The sequence below is a fragment of the Siniperca chuatsi genome, linkage group LG10 (assembly GCF_020085105.1).
Source record: "Siniperca chuatsi isolate FFG_IHB_CAS linkage group LG10, ASM2008510v1, whole genome shotgun sequence".
NCBI classification, from domain to species: Eukaryota; Metazoa; Chordata; class Actinopteri; order Centrarchiformes; family Sinipercidae; genus Siniperca; species Siniperca chuatsi.
The window spans coordinates 23,548,680-23,573,342 of NC_058051.1; the positions used below are offsets into that span (position 1 = coordinate 23,548,680).

At 39.2% G+C, this 24,663-nt stretch overlaps 1 protein-coding gene across 7 annotated transcripts; it reads left to right on the plus strand.

Moving 5' to 3' along the window:
• The first annotated feature begins 806 nt into the window (after positions 1 to 806).
• On the plus strand, positions 807 to 23,017 carry LOC122883108 (protein phosphatase 1 regulatory subunit 12B). 7 transcript variants are annotated; one of them, XM_044211313.1, is made up of 12 exons: positions 807 to 890; positions 2,960 to 3,050; positions 3,139 to 3,339; positions 3,461 to 3,575; positions 4,360 to 4,490; positions 12,965 to 12,981; positions 13,100 to 13,229; positions 14,881 to 14,985; positions 15,066 to 15,116; positions 15,332 to 15,382; positions 16,150 to 16,221; positions 19,704 to 19,782. In XM_044211313.1, exons 1-11 carry the CDS (start codon positions 871 to 873, stop codon positions 16,189 to 16,191), a joined length of 954 nt encoding a protein of 317 aa, XP_044067248.1. In that variant the 5' UTR covers positions 807 to 870; the 3' UTR covers positions 16,192 to 16,221; positions 19,704 to 19,782. The 7 variants fall into 7 exon arrangements, with proteins under 7 accessions (XP_044067248.1, XP_044067250.1, XP_044067249.1 ...); XM_044211315.1 differs by having other exon boundaries at positions 16,153 to 16,221; XM_044211314.1 differs by lacking the exon at positions 19,704 to 19,782 and adding an exon at positions 17,968 to 18,105.
• The last annotated feature ends 1,646 nt before the right edge of the window (positions 23,018 to 24,663 follow it).

The following is a 24,663-nucleotide window of genomic DNA, read 5'->3' on the forward strand; positions in this document are numbered from 1 at the left end:
TCAGCTATTCCCATGAAAAGATCACAACCAAACAGAATTAATCTTACTAACAAGTATTGTCTTTGTCAAAGCCTGATTTATCTTAATCCTCTGTGCCATAGAACTTCATTATTAACAACGCATCAACGAGCCACATGGCTGCACTGGCTGACATGTTCTTTGATTATGATGAACATGGGCACTAGTTTATTTTGAGTCGATCCATGTCCTGCTGCTGTAAATACTCAAGAGCACCAAACCCACAGATGAAAATAGTCCCCAACAAATGCACTATTTACTCCTGTTTGCTAAAAATTACAGTATCCCGGTGTTTTAAGAAATGATTCACTCTTTCTTAAAAATGAAAATATATATTTTGTGACCTGTTTTTAAAAAATAACATCTTCAGTAGGAACCAATGGGCTTGGGGCTGAGAGCCACAGACAGTCTGGGGAAATCGCAATGTACTGAAAGATGAACTAACTAGTTTTTTGAAGATTTTTTTTGGGGCATTTGAATAAACTGCGACACACTCACATGGGATACATTCATACAATTTATTACTTGGTCAAATAAAATCTTGGTTGCTATTACCAGAATCCAGAAATGTGTTTGCTGCACACAGCTGAAATGAAATGTGTATAGGCTTGCTTGCATCAGGCCTTGGTAGACAGAAAGTCTAAATTGATTGTGTGTGCATCATCCAGATAGGCAGGAAGTCTCTCTCTCTCTCTCTCTCTCTCTCTCTCTCTCTCTCTCTCTCTCTCTCTCTCTCTCTCTCCCTCCTCCTTCCCTCTCTCTAGCCTGCTACAGAGTCATTTTGTCCAGCCTCTCCCACTCATCACTGCTGCAGTGTCTCAGTGCCTCAGTCTCTGACCTTCCACAGGGACCATGCAAGCATTTGTTCCCAGGTAAGTTTAAGAGAGACTGAGTCATGCTGTTCTATTCCTGGATTCTTATTTCACCAATTTTATTTTCAGTCAGACAAGCCACTGTTTTGGCAAAGCTCCTAGCCTTCATGTTTGTCATCTTAATGTAGAGCAACTATGCTCTGTGGAGGTGCTGTAGGCCTCTTTGAACTGATGTAATGTGAGCTTGTAGTTTGTTGCTTTGGGGACTGAAAATGAGTTCCTCTCTTTGATCTAGGATGGTTAGCTTTTGTATGTACATTAGTAATTATTGGCTCAGGGATATTATTCTTAGCAACTATTTTAGCTGATTTATTATTAACATTTTGTTTATTATGTGGCTTAGGAGGAGCATTTTGCTGTATATGGGTTGCAGATTTTGTTTTCATTTCAGTGTATGTGGATAAAATCTAAACTTAACTCATGACTGTAATTGTTACAGTTTATGAATCTGTTTGCAAGCATCAGCAGCTGGGATAGCCTAACTTGTTTTGTGGGTGATTATTTTACTATCATGTCTGGTATCAGCCTATAGAACTGTGCACAGACAAATATGCTTTGTACATTATACAGTAGAGTGTGCTGCTGACCAGCCCGTTGACTTTCTGTCAGGATTCAGGGTGACTTCACAACTGAGAGATCAATACCAGTAAAAGCGTAGCAGAGGAAGGGCGGGCAGCTCTCTGGGTAAAAACATGAGCCTCTCCACTGATGCTTGCTCAGCTCTTTCTGTGTGTCTGTTAAACAACTGGTGGAAATCGTGCTCAGGTCTCGAAGTCGAAATGAAAATGTATTTTCAGTGCATCTTGCTTCCTTAATTTGATATATTTCCTGTTAAAATGAGATGATGGGGTGGTGCATAATGCAGAAATGAGAGACATGATTGAAGTGTGAAGTAAGTGTAAGTGAAGTGTAAATCGGTGGGATATTACATCAGGTCGCAATTAAAAATACATAGCAGGAAGGTGGGGGGTGTGACTTTTGGACATTTTTTGCATTTATTATTAGAAACATGTACCTTTTATATTTTATATAATTAGCAAACACAATAAAAGTATTTTTGATTTCATTAAATAATTTAATTTCATCAATTTGCTATTGTCCACCAAGACTGGATTACCAAACATATAATAATTACAATTTCAATTAAAACAGGTCCTGCATTATTACTTAATTTTGTGGCCTTGTCTTGTGGAGGGGCTCTATGTCAAAATTTAGGTTTAAGACCGTTATTATTTTAGTTTATATTGTGCTTTCATTGATGCATACTCCTAAATAAAGTTTTGTGTAATCAAATTCCCACAAACTAATTGACACATATAAAACCTATGGCCAGGTGGTGTTATTGCAGGACAGGAGTAGTGGTTGGTCTCTGGGTATCTGGGAAAATAGGGTTTGGAGATAGGGGTGGAGGGGTGGGGGGTCGACAGGGGCCTGACAACAAATTTTTGCCGGGAGGCTTAACAAGTTGATCCAGCCTTGCTGTCCACACCTAAAAACAGGACTCAAAACAGTTTCATGCAAATATGCATCATGCGACCAAACGTTGTTGTGCTATTTTAAAATGATTGAAGTTCAAATATAGCCTCTGAATTTATACCACTCCCACCTGAAATTACAATGACAGCAGTTTTGATTTAAAAAAAAGTTTTTAAAGTGAGTCTGGCTGTTAGAAAGTGTTTAACACAAACACAAATCTATGCTGCTTTACAACTTTTTGCAGCATTAAGTAATAATATACACAATATACAGTATGCAATGTTAACCTATATTATTTGGTTCCAATGAATATATTTTGTTGCCTATAATTTCACCAATTTCATTTGATTTAATATTTGATTTCATAATCGTTTATTTTAATAAACCTGGGGTTTTAAAAGTGCTCCATAAATAAAGATTGATATTACTATTATACTACATATGTTTCTGTCTGCTGTATTTGCCCTGGTCAGAAATTGTATACTATCTTCTGTCCTTGAATGGTTTGCATGGCCCTCTGTGTGCATTTCTGTGACGATGCCCTGTTGTAGTCTTATTACTTCAAATCACTGGGTTTTTTTTCACTGACCCAGGTTATATCTGACCCCGGTCAGGGATGAAGAAGCAGAGTCTCAGAGGAAAGCAAGGTCTCGTCATGCCAGGCAGACCCGTAGGTCAACACAGGTAAAGAACAAAGGGCTTACAGAAGTTTAGGTTTTATTGGATTGTGTTTGACTGTTGACAGATATGAAGCTGTATGAATGTCCTGCAGGGTGTGACTCTGACAGACCTGAAAGAGGCTCAGAAGACCAACAGCCTGTCTCCTCAAGACAGGCAGACGGAGGAAGGAGGCACTCTGGATGAAAGGTCCTGTCTGAGGAAAGGCTTGACAGATGACAGGAGAGTCAAAATCGGGCGGACAGAGTCCACGGAAACAATGGAGATCAGTCCAAAATGGAGCAAAATGGACGAGGTTAGAAAGAGAAATTTAAAGCCGAAATCTGCTTTCTGCTGTTGAAGTGGTTGGTGTGTAACTTTGGAGGATGTTTGTGATTTATCTGTAAGTTCTGAATTTTTCTCTTATGCATGTACAGCAGGGGAACATTGAACACAGGTTAGAAACCCTCGCTGAGTCTCCGATACCAAACCTTTCATATTCGTCTATTGCTGGATCCTGTGGCCTGTCTTACTGCAACAACTCCTTCAGAGGTCAGAAAAGCATTAAGAGTTTGTGTGTGTGTGTGTGTGTGTGTGTGTGTGTGTTATTGACATTGGCTTTACTTCCTCATTATTTGGGGTCCCACTAACACTGTTGAGGATCATAATATTTGCAAATATTTTCAGATTTTTTTCTTTTAATCTGACCTAATTTAAACCCAATATGTAGAGAAGTATTGAAGTGGTAACCCTGTGCATTTGATGAAAGTGACAAAATATAGAAATGACAATAAAGAATTATTATTATACCAAATAAGTAAATATTTCATGTTTTATATGTTAAATGAGCTATGCATGTACAGAACGTATTCCTTGCGTTTGCCAAAAAAATCATTCACAGACAAAGAAATGTACAATATGTTATCCTACATAGCTATTCATATTTGGGGTCAATTAGATACCTGATAGGTCCAACTCCCTGTTAGACCTCTTATGAGCAAACTGTTCAATGACAGAAATCCCAATAGGCTTGTTTAGAATATGGTAGGAGTAGTGCTGCGTAAAAACACCAATCAACACCAATCACAGATAAAAATCCTATTTTTGACCATGTTTTCCAGCTTTTGAGATGCCAAAACAGAAATAATGCCTTATTTTCGGTAGTGGCCTTCTGAATCATGTCATCAGTTCATTAGGTTTATAAGTAATGTATATAAGTATGTTTGTGAGCTTAGGAAGAGAGCCCAGGACCCAAACAGAACATTAGTGTTGTGTCATTGTTCATTTTCAGCAGTGATTAATAGATAAGTACTAAATACTTACTTTATATGTGCAGTTGGTGAGAGATGGTGGAGAGATGAAAATCAGAACCCTGTTGAAGATGCAGCACAGCTGGTCTTTGCTACAAAGCAGCAACAGAGACGACACTGCTGTGATGTCGAAGGTTCAGACTACAACTTTGCGGAGGTATGTGGAAAACTATTTAACCACAGAAAAAATATATTTTTCCTGTTATTTTCCCTTAGTACCACTAGATGGAGCCAAAATATTTTCATACATTATTTTTTTCATGCCTAGTTTTTTCCAAGTATTTACAGTTCACTTGATACAAACTGCATTCTATTACATTGAGATCCCTTGAGGATATGTTCCTAAGTTTAAGTGCGTTCATGACATACTTATCACAAAGTAAAAATGACGTCTTATTTATGAAAAAGGCATCTAAATATTAAAAACTTCACAGCTGAGAATCTTATGCCTCAATAATATTATTGTTCAATATTCATTATTGTCATTGTTTCATATTCACATTCTGTTTCTCACTCATCTGAATGCTAAGTATGCTTCAAAGGCAGCTAAGCTCTGATCTCTGATGCAATATTTTGAAATTTACCGCAATCGTAGACGTGAAGCATTTGTTCAGAGATTCTTTTAACTAGAAGTGCTGGTTAATGTCTCATAGAAAGACAGTCCAGGTGGACCAACCCCACCCCCCACCCTCCACCCTCCCTCTAAGTCGCTTTGCTTCATCACATCTCATGGCTGAGGTGTCTCAGCATTCCATACCATATTGGGCAAAACTGAGACGCTCTCTGCTTAGTCTTAGCCTTGGATTCAGAGGGATTGACTTTCCTTTCTCTTTCACCCTCCAAACTGTTACTGTGCTCCCTCCACCTGCGTGCTGCATGTGAAAAAAACCTGAACGTGAACCTCCTAACTAATTCCTCCTACTGGGAGCAACCTGGCAATTCACTTGAGTTTCAGTGAGGATATTCTTTGTGTTTCTAAAAAGAAGATACAAATAGATACCACAGTGGAAGGAGAGGTGACACAGAGATGATAAGGCAGTGAAGGGTGACTTTTACAAGATTATACAGTATGAATGGAAAGTGTTTTTTGCTGTGAGCTGACTCCAGGTCAGCAGTTCAGCTGTCATGGTGAAATCTGAAACAGAGAGCTGTTGGTAACATGAGAGTCTCTCAGCATTACTGAGAGGACTATATCTGTCTGTGATAATCATACCGAGCAGCGAGGTTTCATCAGAAGCATGACAGGCAGCCCATCACCAGAGCCGACCTCTGTATGACTCCATGATGATCTGAGCAGATTTTCCACATTGATTTTCAGCAACAGAGAGAAAGACAGGTGTAGAGCAAGTCAGCTAAGAGATTCTGCTACTTTTCAGGTTGTCGGTGATGGTGGCAATTATGAGAGATGGAATAAACAGAGACAGAGTAAACAAGACTACCTTTGCAGACAGCAACAGTACCACTTTATACTGTTAATTAGATCCTGCTGGTACGGCATCCCGCTCTTCAACATTTACTCTAAAAATCAAGTAAACTTTGGTTCATTTTCTGTATTCATGAAATGCATGAGAAAAATATCCCATATGGAAACTCCTGAAACGAAAGTGAGGATCAGACTGGGGGGATCTCCAGCTGGGATAGACTCTTAATAAAACTCTCCAACAACAGTGCCAGTGTAGTTCACTGCCACCGAGGCATGGTCTCTACGGATGTTCTCTGAAGAAGAACATGTATTAAATATACTGTATATACAAGATGGTTACTGTTGCCGATGTCAGTATTTGGAACTTACATCTATAACAAAAGCCCACACATTGTATCATTGATACATACAGAATAGTTCAGGAAACAAAGCTATGAACACCAACCTTTTAAGACGAGCTTAAGAGGCAATTTAAGGATACTTAAGTCAGCACCTCTATGTTAATATTATGTGTGTGGATGGTTGTTCACTAGCACTAAACTGAAAGTCACATCACGTCATCACAGTGTTTTTGTTAAATAATCAAGTCTTTTTCGCTTTCTTTTTCTTTCTCTTTCATATTCGCTACATCTTTCTATTTGTTCTCCTTCTGCGTTTTTCCTTCTATCTATTTGCCCTGAGCAAGGCTGAGGGAGTTTAGGAACAGCGAGGTGCTGCGAACCTCACTATAAAAGGAAGATAGCATGAGCCGGCTTGTGCAGACTCTGGGGGGGGGGTGTTTAAAGGAACAGTTCGACATTTTGGGAAATACTCTTATTCGCTTTCTTGCCGAGAGCTAGAAGAGAAGATTGGTACCACTCTTACATGTCTGTACGGTAAATATGAACTTACACCAAGCAGCCGGTTAGCTTAGCACAAAGACTGGAAATAGGGGGAAACAGCTAGCCTGCCTCTGTCCAAAGGTAACAAAACACATTGTATCTTGTTTAATTTGTACAAAAATAGAAGCGTAAACAACAAGTGTATTATTTTTAATATTATGTGACATGCTATTTCTTGACCGGGTACAGTGACATCCCCCAGTAAAACCACAACTTGTTGTTTTCACACTTTTTGTACAAATTAAACAGGCAGAATACTGTATAGTATGCTAACTAATGAGCTTTAGAGGTACTGGTAGGCGGATATTGTTACCTTTGCACCTGACTAGCTGTTTCCCCCTGTTTCCAGTTTTAACCAGCAACTGGCTGTAGCTTCATACAGTATTTATTGTACAGACATGAGAATGGTTTTGAACTCCTCACCAAATTCAGCAAGAAAGCGAATAAGTGCATTCCCCAAAACTACTCCTTTAGTAAAATGGTAACTTTGAAGAAAGATGGAACAAAAATTTGATATTTGTACAAACCTCAGAAGGCCACAGGGATGAGCCATAAAAAATCATCAGAGCTATAGGACAAAATCACTAATGCTTTGTTAATATTGCAGGGCTAAAATGTGAAATAGACTGAACATATTTTAGTAAGAGGAAACGTGGCACAAGTGCTTAGTGTTAACACTGAGTGTGTAACTCATACTAACAATATGTCCTCTCCATCACACTATAGGGTGTAGGGAGTTACTTGACACCTCACGGTTTTTGATGGCTCCTCAGGTAATACTTGGTGTTGACCTTCCGGGACACAAACTGCTGCAGCCCCAACCCCCCACCCCCCACCCCTCAGACTTTGTGCTCCACCTCCCCTTATCCCGGTCCACATCAGTGGACAATTTTAGCCCTCAGTGCCGAGTCCTGCCACAGCAGTTCCTCTGGCAGGCTGCCAAAGCTGAAGACAGCAGGGAGAAGCAGGGGGGGTGGGGGTAGGAGGGATGGAGGGACTGGGAGGGCAACCAAGCAGTGAAAGGAGAAGGAGAGAGAGAGAAAGTAAGGGAGGGAGGGAGATGGAGAGAGAGAGTGTGTGTATAACTTTGGGAAACATAGGCAGAGGCAGCATTGGGAACAAACTTTTCTCTTTTGGCTGCCTCTTTTGGACTTTTTCACATTTCATCAAAGACCTCAAAGTTAACAGAGCAGAAACGAGGGATGATAATTTGTTTGCTTTACTAGTGAAAGAAGTTCTGTTTTGTGATCAACAGATTATTTAGTTTTGTTGTTCTTTGCATTTTTGTCTGATTATTGCTTCACGTCTGAGCTTTGAAGAAGGCGTGACCACACATCTGAAATCCTTCCAAACTAAGCTGCAGCTCTCTCCAGCTCATGGGAGTGTAAAGCTGGACTGAGACACACACACACACACATATATATACACACACCTGTTGTTGCTGAGGATTCCCTGAGAGCGCAGTCATGGGCATCTGCGTCACTGTTGTTTGAGGGAATCTGTGCGTCTGTGCAGCTGTTATTTGGTGGTGGCCTCGGTGAATGTTACAGTAGAAGTTGAACTGACAAGTCCAGGGTAGAGGAGGGAGATGTCATCCTACTACCCACGCACCAAGGACCTGACTCGCACCAGGAAGTCACTGACAGATTCACCACCGTCCTCTCCGTCCCCTACAGACAAAAACTACAGAGTAAGACCAAAAGCTTTTCTTTTGAAAAAATACACCTTTTTGATTTTAAACTTTATGATTTCACCAATTTAGCAGGATAGATGTGTCTAATTTCATATCTCTGTATGCATAATTCATTTTCATGAAGCTGTTCAATTACTGATATTTGAATTCTCATTTACTCTCTATCAAGTGTCTGTAGTATATTAACCCAACCTTTGAGAAACTTAAAGAAAGCACCTTATTTCCTGTAGGTGTTAGTCATCGATCCATAAACCAGATTAACCAGATTAGATGTCTAAAACATGACAGCACAAGCTCTGCCTAAAGTAGAGCTGAAACAATTAATCAGTTAGTCAATCGACAGAAAATGAATTGGCAGCTATTTCAATAATTTCTTAATCGTTTTAGTAATTTTTCAAGCAAAAATACCAAATATTCAGTGATTTCAGCATCTAAAATGTGAGGAATGGCTACTTTTCTTTGTCACATAGGATGGTAAACTAAATATCTTCAGATTTTTGACAGTTCTCTCAGATTAAACTTGGAAACTATACTGGGTATTTCTCACATCTTTGTGACACTTTATAGACAAAACAGTGAATCTAGAAATTTGATAATGGAAATAAATGTTAGTTGCAGCCCTTGTAAAGTATTTATGTGTTTGCATGAGCTGTTGTGAGCATGTTAAGTTAAACAAGCAAATATTTCATAATTTCATTAACAGGATAAGCGTTATTTCCTAATTTCTACATGATTTTGTGCATTTACATGAATAATCAGTCACTCGTAATTCATTAAATTAGTTTATTAAAATGATCAAATAACTTGTGAACCATTCATCATCTCAGCTTATTTGATGAACTGTGAAAGAGAGGCGAGTATTTGCTCTGAAGCACTGAGAGTCTGACCGCACTTTCTGGAAAAGACTTTTGGATTGAAACATTCCCTCTGTAATTTCCTGTTTTGTTTTTTTTCTAAGTGGCTTATTCTCATGGGCGTTGTTTGACTGTTGTGTTTATGTCAGTGCACCAGACTGAGCTGTACTCTGTGTGACAGCCACATTTAAAGGGACAGAAAGAAATGTAGAAATATGGAGCCAAGTGATTCTGTCTATTTAGAGATGCACACATTTGCTCATGCAACACTGCAGACGCTCTCATTAAAGCACAGTTGCTAGCAGTGAATGCTAGCAGTGGATGCTGTGATTTTTCTGTCGTGTCAGTCTCTCTGTGCTGTATCTATGGTGAAACTCAGGCATTCATTTTCCATGATGTCAGCCTAAACTGAATTGGGTTGAGTTTTCATAGGAGAGAAAATGCAATGCAGAGGGGGGGGGGTGGAATCAGGTTGATGCAGTATTTTTAGCACTTGCCACAATGTTTTGATGAGAACCTGGTCCTCTTTGGTAAAATACAATGTGTGTTACAGCTGTGAGCAACAGGAAGAAGTATAAACAGGAACACATTTTCATTATTGGATGACACTCATCATTTCGCAGATGTTTACAGTGGTGGAAAGTAACTAAGTACATTTACTTAAGTACTGTAAATTTGAGGTATTGAGTATTTCCATCCTATACTACTACATTTCAGAGGGAAATATCGTACCTTTTACTCCACTACATTTATTTGACAGCTATAGTAACTAATTACTTTTCACATTAACATTTTACATTAAAGAAAAATTTGATTATAAAAGCTTATAAAATATAACACATTATTAAAGATTACATTAGCGGTTCCCAACCTTTTTGGCTTGAGACCTTTTACAAAAAAACAGTCCACCAAAGAAATAGTTCCCCTCTAAACGTCTCACATGGTTTAATTTAAACAGTTAGAGGCCCAAAGAGGTAAAATTATCCAACATTTCATAAAAAGCAATGATAAGAGAATAGTCCAAAAAATGAATATAAATTTGTGTGCCTGAATTCAGGTTTTTCTTCTTCTTGTACCCCATTAATTATCTCACGACCACCCAGATTTATCTTGTGACCCTTTGGTGGGACTTGACCCCTGGGTTGGGAACCACTGGACTAAACTAACGGTATATAGAGTAGTAAAAAATGACCTCAACTAGCTAAGAGTGTAAAATACTACAATTAACAATTTAATAATGTACAATCTAAATCAATAACAGGAGCAGTTTATTTTGACATTTTAAGTACATTTTGATGATAATATGTACTTTTCCTTAAGTAGGATTTAAACACTGTACAAGACTTTTACTTGTAATGGATTATTTTTTACATTGTGGTATTAGTTCTTTTACTTAAGTAAAGGATCTGTGTACTTCACCACTGGATGTGAGGCATTTTGAGTCAGTGCACTTGAAAAAGAAAAGAAGAAGATGCTCTTGGTGTCCAGACAGGCTCAGATGTACTCTAAAGAGTTAATAGTAGAGTGGCTGAAGTGAGAAAAGGTGAGTGAATGTGGAAGAAACGTCTTTTATGGTTGTGTGTGCCGTGTCAGTTCTAGTAGAGCGGTTGAAGAGAGTGCGTGTGTGTGTGTAGCTCAGATTTTCCTACTGCAAAATCCGGTCAGCTCTGAAGGAGTGATGCTGTGACAGAACGAGGGGAAGAAGTGAAAGTGGTGAGCGCGAGGGTGATGATGATGATGATTTCATTGACTCTTGGAAACTGCTGTTAACATTATCATTTATACACTGTATACACCTCCCTCTTGCTGGTCCTGGCAAACCATAACACTGAAGGCAGTTGTGTTTACAGAGAGCCCGTGGTTCAAGCATGCACCCGTTTGGAGGCTGTTTCCAGCAGTCTGACACCCTGTTGTTTTTCTCCCCCCAGTTGATTGCCTCCTCCTGCATCTGCTCTGCCTCACATAGTTTGCTGAGCTACATGTGCCACTTCTGACTCCCTCTGTTTTTCCTAACAAGGGAATCACAATGCTGCAGCTGCTATCAGAAGTAGAATTTCAACTACATGATTTAGTTTCTGGCTTTGGCTTGATTTGGACAAAATGTTTCTTGATGCAGACATACATGTAAGAGCATGCATTACTGTAAGTATTCCATCTTTTACTAAGATTCAAACCCCACCGGGCTCACCCAAGATTTCACTGGAATTAAGTTTTTAAAAAACTCATTTCACCAATTTGCTAATCCTTTAGTGTGAAATAGGTTTCAGTACAGGAATTTATAATCTTGAAAGAGTTTGGTGAAGGGCTGTGTAACAATTCATATCCCCAAAAGCAGACTTAATGATAATTTATTCAGAAAACCAGGGGGGCCAATCATCCTGGTTGATTAATGATCAAGGAATCTCCTCAGCACTGCATGAAGAGATCTGAGTGAGTGAGAGCTCTTCTTGGCTCCATCCTTGGCCCTTTTTCATCTGAGGTCATGGAGGTCTGTTTTTTCCTGGATGGCTCTGCTTAAGCACATGACCACATAAGGACAGGCAGCGCTGGCTCAGTTATGTAAACACATGCTGAGGAATAGCTCCTTTGACGCTGCATGAAATATCCCCCAACTCCCCAAATGTGAGCGCAGGAATAACTTTGTGCTGTGTTCCTTTTGACATAAAATGTCCTCCTATAAAGCGTATGCTTTTAATGCAGTCTTACATCTGCTTCTTGTCTCAAACAGCTTGGGACACCACACAAGACGTTTAGTGCAAAGCGTTTCTAAACAGACGTGTTTAAAGCCCTCTTTCCCTGGTAAGAGTGTAACTCCAAATCTTTGAATTTAGGAGTAAAGTTTACAAGACTGCCTCATATTACTGCATCCTCTCTCTCTCCTTCTCTGTCTCTCTTTTCCAGTCTCTGACTGATAGTAAACACTTCCAGTTATCATCCTCTCATGTGGCATGTTTATCAGCTGATGGCAGTGAGTTATCTATTTGTTCAGTTTTGTTCGGTGCAGAAACAGGTCTGGCTAGAAACAAATTTTGATATTGGATACCTGTAAACACAGCATATACAGTGTACATGTACATTAGCACAGGGAGGCAGTAGACACATAAACCACACCTACCAGTTCTGTGCTTATTGTAATATAATTATAGGCACGTGATTTCTGAAAACACAGACCTGAGTGAAATCCAGCCAGAGAAAAAATACATATACAATGTACAACAACGAATGTATCACAATACCCAGGCTCCTTGGTGAAATGGAAAACAAACTCAGTATGTGTTCACAACAGGCAACTTGGCAGCCATGTACACTGGACATAGCAAAAACCTGCCAGGACAGTCTGCTATCAGTCTGTTGTCTGAGGTCAGACGTCAACCCGTCACACAGAAGATACTTAGCTTCTGATGTCATGATGTCATCTTTACACTGCAGGCATTTGCGTGGCAGCTGCCTGTTCTAAAAGATTAACCAAGCTCACCGGGGAGGTTTGACCTGTGCAAACCCTGTCAGTGCAGTGTTGGGGTGAATTATATCTAATTTCTGCATGCATTTCTTCCCTCTGGGACTACAGGCCTCTGAACACGCTGTGATAATTCACTTGGAAGTTTTGTTTTTGTTCTCTGTTGTCTCAAAATGGAAAATATTCCACTGCCAAGCCTCTGTTTGGTCTTATCAAACAAATAAATCTGGATCTAACCACGACAGAACATTTTTTACGCTGTGTTGTTCCCATGCTTTGGTGCTGAGTGATCAAACTAACATGGTCTATTCTTTGTTTTTCAGCATGACAGATTGGCAAGGTAAGGATTTTGCATTGTTTTTTAATCTCCTGTAATATAGAACTGTATTTCCTGGAAAATAATCAAAAATAAACCCCCTAAATAAAGTAGCACTGTGTACTGAATGTGTTACTTTTAGATATGACTCCAGTGGGGAGAGTGCAACTGACAAGCCATTGGGCCGCACCAGCTCTTACACACGGAGGGAGACGAGGCTGGCCGCTCTGAATAGACAGGAGGAAGACTCCACTACCAAAGACTATAAGAAGGTAGTAACTCAGTGTAAATAAGCACATTCACTCTTGAATGATTCATGTGGTGCAGAAAGCTGAGGTCCTGACTGTCGGATCACCATGCAGATTTATCTATTTTTATAACAAGTATTCACACATATAACATCTACTTTTGACTAAGAAAGTATCTAACCAATATGTAATATGAGGTTATATGAGGCTGCTGGGCCACTATACAATGTGATAGACCATTATACTAGTACAGTATGTTTTTAAATGTTGACATTATAGAATAGTTCTTTTTTAAAACTAATCTGATATAGAGAAACACTATGTCACATAGCCATGTATATACTGTATGGTAACATATGAAAATGATGAAGTGTCTTAACATTATAAATTCATTTTGTTGACAGTACATTTTAATATGTCAAGTCATATCAATGTTGATTAGTCATATTAAGTTATTGTAGACATTTTGACTAGACATTTTGTTTATATAAATGGATGGTTATAAAAAATAACTAGAAAGGGAGAATATCAGCAGGTTTCAGATAATGCTCTAGATTTTGATATTGCATAGATTTCTTCATTATTGTATTTATTATTAAATAGCTAAATAATTGTAAAATCACAAACCAATTGTGTAAAATATATAAATTAACCAATATCCAATTTAGCTTTACAAGGCTGCATATGCTACCTAGCTGGCTAACTAGCCGAGTTGTGAGCTTGGTGAGATAGTGTTAACTGCTAACACTGGGTCTTCGTTTTGATGCTGAGTCATCCAAGTACTGTAAGTACTCGTAACCCAGCCTAGCAAGTTAGCTGGCTGTATAATATAACCAAGTATAAATCTCGGGGGTTGGCCTTGGTACAGTAGAAATCAAAACCATTCTCACAGTGTTTTTCAAATGTCAGTTCCCCGGGTTAGGAGTGACTTGGGAAAAAAAACCCAAAACTTGTTTAGCTAGCGTTACTGCTCTAAGCTAGCAGCAGCTGTTGAGCTTGCTTGCTTAAGAGAGGTAACGGGCATTTAAAAAGTGTCATTGGGAAAAATATCATTATATTAAATAAAAACACACTTATGGAAAAGCGCATTTTAAAATAAAATTCTATAATGAAATAAAAATGATTTCTAACAAAACTCTGTTATTATGGAAAAGGGAGGGAAGCACAATGTAAATTCCCCCTAGAATTTTAAAATAATAATAATGTAATGGTAGTGGTAATATTAATAAAGTATTAATAAAGTAATAATGATGGGAATGGTAGTGATAGGAATAATAATGATAAGACTAACAATTGTAGTAGCAGTTGTCGAGCAGGAACACGGGGGCAGCAGGTGGCCCACAATCACCGATCCAGACTCTGCAGCTCCGGAGGCAGAAATACCTGCTAAAAGCGACAGAAGGAGAGAGGAGAGAGACAAGAAAGCACAAAACTACGGGAGAGAGAAGATGTCGAGTTCTTACTATTTATTACCTATTGGCCTTTTTGTTTATTTACTGAACACTTTGTTGATCCACATGTTTACTTGCTAACGTTTTTATTTCCTTGTTAAATTGGCTAATGTGTTATTTAATTTTTTTCACCTTAAAAAATCAATAAAAAGGATTTGATGCATTAAAAGATCAGAATCTCTGGAATAAAGCTATTCCTTAATGTTCATGTTGTTCATTTTCAGATGTATACAGAAGCTTTGCATGAGAATGAGAGGCTCAAGTCCAGGTTGCAGGACAGCAAACAAGAACTGGTTAAGATACGTTCCCAGCTGGAGAAAGTCAATCAGGTACAGAAAACTCAAAGATGAAAACTGTCATTTCAGTCGTCTTCAATACTTCACAATAACAGCACCATTCTAACTTCTAGAGGCACGACAGAATGTCAGAGAGATCTACAGTACTTGATTCAGAGAAAAGGGTAAGTGTCTTGGCAACCTTTTGGCATTTTGGTATTTTATTTGATCATGCTCTTCTGCACTATCAAGATGGATGAACGTCCATATCTTTTCTTAGTTTTTTTCCCTCTAATTTCCCTGTCTACTTAAAATTATAGTCTAATGTCTTTTGCACTCTTTGGGTTTCCAAGGGACCATAGAAGTATATTTATTTCAGATGTTTCTTCTTTCTTTACAGGAAAAACAGGCTCTTGAGAAAAGAGTGTCTAACATGGAGGATGAGTTAAAGGTTAGTGCATGCAAAAAATAAATTGTGCATACTCACCCTGTGTTTAAATGTCATATTTTGTCTCTGATAAAGTTGTGCTTTATTTATCTCAGTGATGTTTCATTCCCAGCACTATAATAACACTAACAGTACTTGAAGGTACACACCTCCAGCCAAGCCCCTCTCATCCATGCTAAATCAAGCACGCCTAAAGTGTTTTTACAGAGCAAAACACACACATATAGCACACTGCAGGGTTGTGGTTAGCCAGGTGGGTTTGGAGTCAAGGAGAGGGAAGGTTAATGCTTCAGGCTCATTACCCACAGTGTTCTGCTGGGCCACTTCCTGCCAGGCTAAGGAGGAGCCTGTGCTGCTGCTCTCCTGCTCCACTTATCCCACTGTTGGGGTGAACATTGTGACCTAGTTCCAGCTGAATACCAAACCCCGTCCAAGAGCAAAAGACCTGCTTTTGTGAGACATTCCTGCACTGCACTGTGTGTATTCTGCTTCACAAAGAAACACAGGGCAGAGCAGCAGAGAGATTTCAGGCCTGAGTAGACGTGATCTGGTTTGTTCAAGCAGTCGCAAATTACACAGTAAGATTATAATTTGATTGTTATGGCAAATTAAAGGGACATTGTCATATTCCTCAAGAGAAATAAAATCATGACTCTGGTATGAGAAAATATAATATGCAGACAGTGACAAGGACATTATAAATAGCACACATACAGCAGTGTGGTATGCCAGCAGCCGGTTTGACCCCCGTGTTGTCGTGGTTCCCTCAGCAGGATGCCCCACTGCGGTTCCGCTGTGGGTACCAGCCCTGAGAGCAGGCTGTCTCAGGGTGAGGGGGGATGGTGAGTGGTCGCTATGATGCAAAGGAGTGATTGACACCTGCCTGTCACCTCACACGATTCTGTTCTGTCAGAGACTGGGGCATGTTTACACGTGTGGACACACATGTACATCACATGATAAGCTCTAAGTAGTTTAGACTGTAAATGTTACAGGGGCACAGGTGCACAATCTTTTTATTTCCTATAGATGCAAAGCACGCCAGAGAACTGGCTTGTCACTCACTCACAAAGTCACTTGTTCACGTTTAGCAAGTTACAGATCCTCTACTAGGGAGCTGTTCAGTCATTGTCAAATTGGTGCTAACCTGTGCCACCTATTGGAAAGGAAAGATAACAGCAACACTTAAGATGTCCAGATGTAGAAATGTCAGTGTTGTCTTCTACAGGCAAGTAAATAACAGCTGCTGTAAATTTAACACTTACACCACTGTGAGTGTTACAACTGCTGCTGCTGCTGTCTTGTGTGTATAGCTATTAAAAAAAGTTGTGACACTTGTCACAGTTGTCAAAATTGCAAAAGCTATTACACTCCTTGCCTGTAGATGGCACACATAAGCTCAGTTTTATCTCCAGTTAAGGGGCACAGATAGGCCTGGGACAACCGCCTTAGGTTTGACCCTGCTGGCACTGTGGCTCTGTAGTTGACTGAACCTGGATTCAGGTGTTTCACATCAAAAGCACTGTCCTTGTTTTCCCTTTTTGAAATGGTATCAGTGTGATAGTGTGAGATTACTTTGCAGGGTCTTAGATTTCTTACAGAAATGCAGAATTATTTTCAACAGCCTTTGAAACTTAAATAATAGCAACTGTGTAGAATTATCTGCAGGACTTGAGAGTGTGGTCGAATCTAATTAAATATCAAAGAGCTCAATATTAAGAGAGTGTAATAAAGGATACTGGTCATTATGCATTCTTGTCTCACTCTGTCCTTCTCTTCCCACTTGCCAAGGGCACCTCTCCAGAAACTGAACTGTTTTATTCTAATACCAAGAGAACATTATATGCATGAACTGTTAGGTCCCAAACACAAGCTGGCTTCAAATTGCTTTAATAAATGTGTTTTGGTGTTGTAAGAGGCAGCTGGATGTCCTCTTTAAACCTCATCCTTAGCCATATTCACGTCAAAAAACATGTGTTTGGGTAGCCTGAAACATTACAAGTGCCCTTTGTGTGTGTGTGTGTGTGTGTGTGTGTGTGTGTGTTCAGTGGTTTACCCTCAGGAATCGCGTCAAACCACAGACGTTTCTGTCAAACCACATTGAGGTTTACCTCAAAAAGTCAGGCCAAGAAGAGGGGGAAATGAATCATTTCTTTTCCTTTGACTTATAACTGACTAGGCTCTTGTGTGAAATAGTAGAGTTTTAGGGTATGTGAATTTCTATGAATTTGAATTCCCTCTCCTTTGCAAAGCTATGCATATATTAACACTTCAGCACCTCACCAATCTCTACATATAGCCAGGGTTTGATGAGCACAAACCCAAGGAAAACTGGCTTCATAATATCCTTTGCTTGTTGCAGCTTTTGCTATTTCTTCTCAAAATCTCCCTGTTGTGTAATTTTTTGTTTATATAGGTTTTTCAGATCTGTTGTTCTTTTTCCCTGTCTGTGTAGGTGTGTGGGTGCATGACTGTATGAGTGGATATGTATACAATCTCTGTATGAGTCTTTCTCTTTGCACATGGCCTGCCTCCCTGCATGCTTTCTCTGTCTACCCCTCTCTGTATCTCTCTCCTCCTCTGTTCAGGCTTTCCCTGCTCTGGCTCAGGTCCAGAGCTTGCGGAGGGTGAACGAGTGTCTCCTGGCTGAGAATAGAGCCATGCTGCGTGTCCTCGCCCGCCTCTCTGAAACGGCCTCCATGCCGGAGACAGAGGACCTCTGATCCTCTGACATCATCTGTCCTCCTTTCTCCCCCTCCTCTCCCCTTCTCGGCCACATAACTTCTACACTCCTCTCTCCTTCTGGTGCCTCTACAGCCCCCTCGTCCTCTGCTGTGTTCCTCTCAGGCAGGTCCTGCACCCTCCCGCTGCTCACTCCCCCGACACTGCAATTCATCTTCTTCTGCACTCTTTTAACCTAATCTCCTTTATGGCCATCAGAGGGCAACCCTGCTGACCCCTCCCCCTCGAAACATTTCTCATAAGCCTCCTTTGAAGTGTATTTTTAGCTACATTCATGTTGCATGAGCTTCACATGACATGAACACTGCATTAGGAGTTGTCTTTTTTCTTTGGTTATCATCTAAAATCTACAGTAGCAGTCTGCACCATAAAGTATAAATGCGTTTATAGCGGATATTGATCTTGCAAAAGTCAAATAAATGTGGGTCCTGTGTAATGTGCTATGTAATCACTGCAAAGTTGTTTGTCATTCTAGTCAATAATTCAAAGGAATTGAAAGGTGTGATATCATTAGCCTTCAAAATGAAGTCGAGTGCCACTAAGTGAGACACAAGCACAGATACGTGATATACTTCTGACATGCTTCTGTGTGGGTTTTGGTTCATGAACCCAGTCAGAGATAAAAAAAAACAGGTGAACATGTTACTTTAAGGTATAGTTTGACATTTTTGGAAATAATTTCCCTCTTTGCCGAGGGTTAGATGAGACTCTGCTATGACTGAAGCTATAGTCAGGAAGTGCTTAGCTTAGATTAGTATAAAGGAACTGGAAAAGGGGGAGAAACGGCTAGCTGTTTCCCCGTTTCCAGTCTTTGTGCTGAGCTAAGCTAACCAGTTGCTGGCTGTAGCTTCATGTTTAGGGTATAAATATTGGAGTGGTATCAATTTTCTCATCTAACTCTTGGCAAGAAAGCGAATAAGCGTATTTCCCAAAATGTTTAACTATTTCTTTAACTGCATTTAGAGCAGGGCATTACCATGATCATGGGATTTATATACTGGAATTTTGGATTAGTATTCAGTATACTAAAGAGAAAAGAAACAAAATAGAAAAGGGTCTCCAAACATATGATTTGTCACAGGTTGTGAACATGTTAGTGCCAGGTGCCTTTGCTTATTCACCAGTTTTCAGTATGTCACAGCTAGAGCAGAGGGTTATTGTTTGTCTCTAGTTGAGGGGAAATACTTTGGCAAAGAGTGTGGTTATTTTTAGTCATTGCTCCTCATGAGAGACATGACCTAGATTTGGGAAATTGACCCTCTCTCAGTTTCTCTCTCTTTGACTTTATTCTCTTTCACTTTTCACATGCAGAACTTATTGTCAAAGTCACTCCACACTTGCATGATCAAATACTGTAAAGCATGTCCTCATTGTTTGACCTCAAACTTTACTGGAAGACACCTTTTAGTCCACTTGTTATTACTGGTGATCGAAGATATTCATCATTACAGTGGATGGTCCTGGTGAATTGTGTCATTGTACCACCTGAAGCTTCACAGTATCCACAAACCATTTAACATATATTTTAAGTGTGATAATAATATCATTTTCTAATATAATTTCTTGCATTCTGCTGTCCCAGATCTTAACAGAGCTCAAGTCAGACAACCAGAGGCTAAAGGATGAGAATGGGGCTCTCATTCGAGTCATCAGCAAACTGTCCAAATGAAAAGATGTCTGAAGCTCCTGTTCTGTGTCTGCGGATGCTCCAACCCTGATATGGCAGATTAATTATCCACGATGTCCCAAGTTGTGACTCCTCTCTGAGTTATGGTGATGGGCTGTTTTGGCTGCTTTGCAGAAATAAATTCCTGTTGGAACTTGTGAAGATCTAAAGAGAAGTGTTAAGAAATTTCAGTCGAATTTCACTGTGTGTGATGATGTAGTTACAACAATTGTTTCTACTTGATTAGTTATTATTATTTTGTAATATCCTGGATTTCACATCACACCAAATATGGACCATGTGTAATGTTTGAATAACCTTTCAATCTGAATATATGACTGTACAGGTAAAATGAGGCCCAGCCAAGAGGACAAACAGGCGCTCCAGTGCCAGAAGCAAAAACTAGATTTTAATATGAATCCACCAAGACATCAAAACGTAGCAACAATCATTGAAGCAGCTCTTCTAATGGTAACTAGATGTTTGCTCCAGACTAAGTATGTATTGAAATGAAGGAGAAAATCTCCAGCTTCTCTCATACATTTAACATAAGATGTTAGGAAACAGCTGATTTCCCAAATAATTTAGAAAATTTTTACTCCCTGATAATGATATTAAGGCCTAGGGTTAATAATAATAAGACATACGTTTTGGGTTGTGTTTGCCTTGACAACTTTCTCAGGTTAGTCACTCAGCTGTGCCTGGTCACCCCCCTCAGTGCCTCTTAAATTTGAATTTTATAACTCCAAGTTTTGTAAACTCTTGACCCAAAACCTGCATTACAACAGCCAACCTGCAAACCATTTCTAACTGGTTAGATAAATTTTTTTGTGACATTTCAGTCAAATCTCTATCATTTCGAAAATTCCATTTTTATTTAACTAACATATGATAATGCCCCCACTGTAGTCGGTATTTGAAGAGGACCATATGCTAGCCCTGAAAGGCAGCGTACTGGGTATATGCACTTTGTACAGAGTGGCTGATCTTTGATCACTTGGGCATCACTAGCAGCACGTAATGTAATTTAGTGTTTGCCAGATTCTGTTCATCAGTTCTTTGTGTGGTTACAGTAGCCATTCTTCATTTTTGGTTTTGCCTGTCCGTCACTGAGGATTTTTCTATCCAATGGCTAAGCTTCAAAACAGCAGAATGGCTACACAGAGGTGACACTCTTGAGTGTGTGTGAAAGAAAGTGTCCTATGTTTTGTAATTGAGATATATTTATTTATTTATGCATTTCTTAGTTTTAATCTTTATACTTTGTTATTTTCTTTGAAGGGAATATACCGATTCCTTTGGTCGACCTCTTTCTGTTAGGTGAGGAAAACACAAATGCCAAAATCATCCACTGGTAGACGTGCTATAAATCACTGCTGACATTTTAGCCTCCACAATGTTGTGTGATCTTAAATATCAAGTACAATCCAAAGTTTTGAGGAATAAATTGTTGCTAGCACTTTTCATTATATAAGGTGTAGATTACATATATTTTAGCTTAACTGTGTTGTGCATACTGTCACAATAAATTAAGTTAGATTAATTAGTGCCTAAGTACACTGAGTTGCCACTTTATTAGGTACACCTAGCTACATCTGATGCAATCCAATACTACAGCCCTGCAACAAATACTAACTTTATGAAGCTCATCAGCTTTTGTTCTGGTAATTTTGGAGGCCATATTTACTGGTGCTACTGCATTGTGTTGCATTGTATTGAACCACACAGTCTACTTAACATGAGAAATTTAAATAAAACCATGAAAGGCTGCTGTGCTTTGTAATGATCCTTCATGAAGTTCATGGAGTGCCATCACATTCAATATGTCATCAAAAGTCATCCCTAGTTCAAAACAGTGTGTTATTTATGTATCTCATCATATTTAATGTATGAAACTGCCAGACTCAGCTACACATTTGCATTAAAATTGTAGAGTTGCAACAAGTGATGAATGGTGCACCAGAGACATGAATGATTTTGGTATCTGTCTTCCCTTCACTTAGTGGGTGAGTTGACCAAAGTTCCCAAGTTGTTTGATGTATTCCTTTAACAATGTAATGGTTTTGGAGTCCAACCAGGGCAGCAGTGTTGTCTTTGGTCACATCCAGTAAAGTGTTTTACTCAAAACTACAAATAAGATACAGTACTTGTCAGCTATTTCTACATGTGCTGTAGGTATATTGAACTATGTAGTATATTGTATTGAAAACTTTTAAATGTGTTGATGATAGCTTAATATACACAAATCGGTTTACTCACTTTGCTTAATAAACTGTAAAGGAATCAAAAATGATTCTCTGCGTAACAATAATGTATTATGCATCAGAGGCAGAGAGAGTATTAGGAGCCTGCTGAGCTGAACACAATGCATATTAAACACAAACAAATCATGGTAATTAAAAGGCCTTTATTTCCTATTTGTTTTTTTACAGAACTGGTAACACATATGATAAATTTGTAATAAGTTATTTGGTTCCCTTGATGACTTTATAAGGATCCCCGAACGTTTGTCCACACAAGGGTCAAGAGGAGTTTGTGAGCAACGTTTGTGTCCAGTCAAGGGCTAAAGCATGCGATCCACAGTAGGCACAAGTACTGACATGAACACGCGCACCACAACACTAGACACGTAGAAACACAGCTAGAGGACACAACCTGACTGTCCTCCGACGCTTTAAAAGATGATGAAGAAGCGAAAGAGGTGAAAAAAGAAGAAGAAAAGTCTCGAGAATACAGTTGCATCAGGGATGAGAGGTGGAGGACTAAGCGCTCAAGAGGGGAGTTTGGTACGGTCCTGCATGTTTGGCAGTATACAGTATGTCCATGTTGTAAACATGAAGGCCGGTATTCTTTTCGCTCAGCAAAAGCAGATTCAATGGAGAAATCAATGAGCCTGCTTCCTATTCAGCATAATGATACTGATGGTACATAGCTGGTTACACATAAACAGGACAAAGACACAAAAAAAGCAAATGTGATCCTGGCATCGATTCAAATACAGTCCTACATTCTACATTAGAAGTATACCCCACGAAAACAAAAAAGACAGGAGTGATTACACATATGCACAAGAATACAAAGAAGAAATACAGCGAGTAATAGAGGAGACAAGACAACATGTTTCAAAGTGGTGTCAACACATTTTGACAAGGTGGTAAATGATCTATTGAACTTTGGATGGTTTCCCTTTTTAAATCCCAGCGTTTGTTCAAAAAGAAAAAAAGAAAACACAACTACCGGTAGTTGTGTGCTCTTAAACTGTCTCTGCACAGCTGAAACAGCACATAGTTTCAGATGCAGTTGTGCATAAGGTATTGTACATCTACACAGCTATCAACAGAACAAAATAACCCCCATATTTAAAATATAACTTAGATTGTTTGAGTATTACGGTCATACACACAAAGATGTACATTTAAGAATGAGTAATGTGTCCCATGCATGCAGACCTGTACTGTATATTGTATTTATATATTCTAGTGCTGTGTTTTTGCACCATGTCTGCTAAAGGGCCTACACTTCATCTATATATCATACATACACAAGCACACACAGCTCCCAGTCTCTGTCCCCCATAGAACTTAAATGTCTGGTGGTCATGTGACTGTGGTGATCCAAGCAGTAAAAGGAAATAAATAAATAAATCTCTTATGTGTGCTATACATTTACCTGTAATCACATTTGCCTCACCATCTGATGTGTTCTGTTTGCCTCTGCATGAATTGTTATTTTGGCTTTGTAGATTCAAACAGTGTTGGCGAATGCAGGCAACTGTGATCAGGTACTGGCAGTACTTTTGAAACGCACTGAAATCTTGTATTTAAATTATTCTCAGTGCACCATTTGGTCACAGTCGGTGGCATTAATGGGACAATGAATAAATATAATATTGCATTAGACATTGTGCGGCATCACACAACACGCTGAAGATTGTTGCCAGGATAGATAGTTGGCAGTTTAACGTTTACTTCAGAGAAAATTCAGTGACTGAGGTAAACTTAAAGGAATTGCTCAACATTTTGGGAAATATTAATTTTTGCTAAGAGTTAGATGAGAAGATCGATACCACTCTTATCTGTCCTTTAAGTATGAAGCTGGAGCAGGGAGACAGTTAGCTTAGCTTAGCACAAAGACTGGAAACAGGGGGAAACAGTTAGCCTGGCTCTCTCCAAAGAGAAAACCCTATCAGCACCTCTAAAGCTCACTCTTTAATACATTGTATCTCATTTGTTTAATGCATACGCAAACTGAAATGTAAAAATGACAAGCTGCAGTTTTACAGAGGGGTTATGTGCCAGACTATTTCTTGTCCTGAAGTAGTGACTTCCTGGAGTATTTTTGTCACCCTGAGGTTGCCAGGCAACCAGCTGAGACTGGTGTGAGCTTTAGAGGTGCTGGTAGATGGTGGATTTTGTTACCTTTGGACAGAGCCAGGCTAGCTGTCCCCCCCAGTCTTTATGCTAAGCTAAGCTAACCATGTTCTGGCTCCAGCTTCATAACTCTATGCATAGTTCTATGGGAGGGATTCAGGCCTAAAACTTGGGTGCCACTGTATTAAGCTTCTCTCTTTTTCTTTAATATGGTTTGATCTCTAACTATATTGTTTTGTTTCTTGAGAAATATGCTAAACAAACCAACAAAAGACATCAGCGTGAGCTGTAGATCACCAGTAGTGTGTTATTAATTGTACATGTAGTCACTAGTACATTCTACTGCTAAACTGGAAGAAGAGAAACTTGAAGAGTGACCCAGTTTGGTTCATAAATTGCACTCAGCCCAAGAATAGAACACACTCTCATATTTATATATATGTTTAGCAGTATTACTGAGAACCTATTGTAATATTATATCTATTATTTATACTATCAAAACAAGG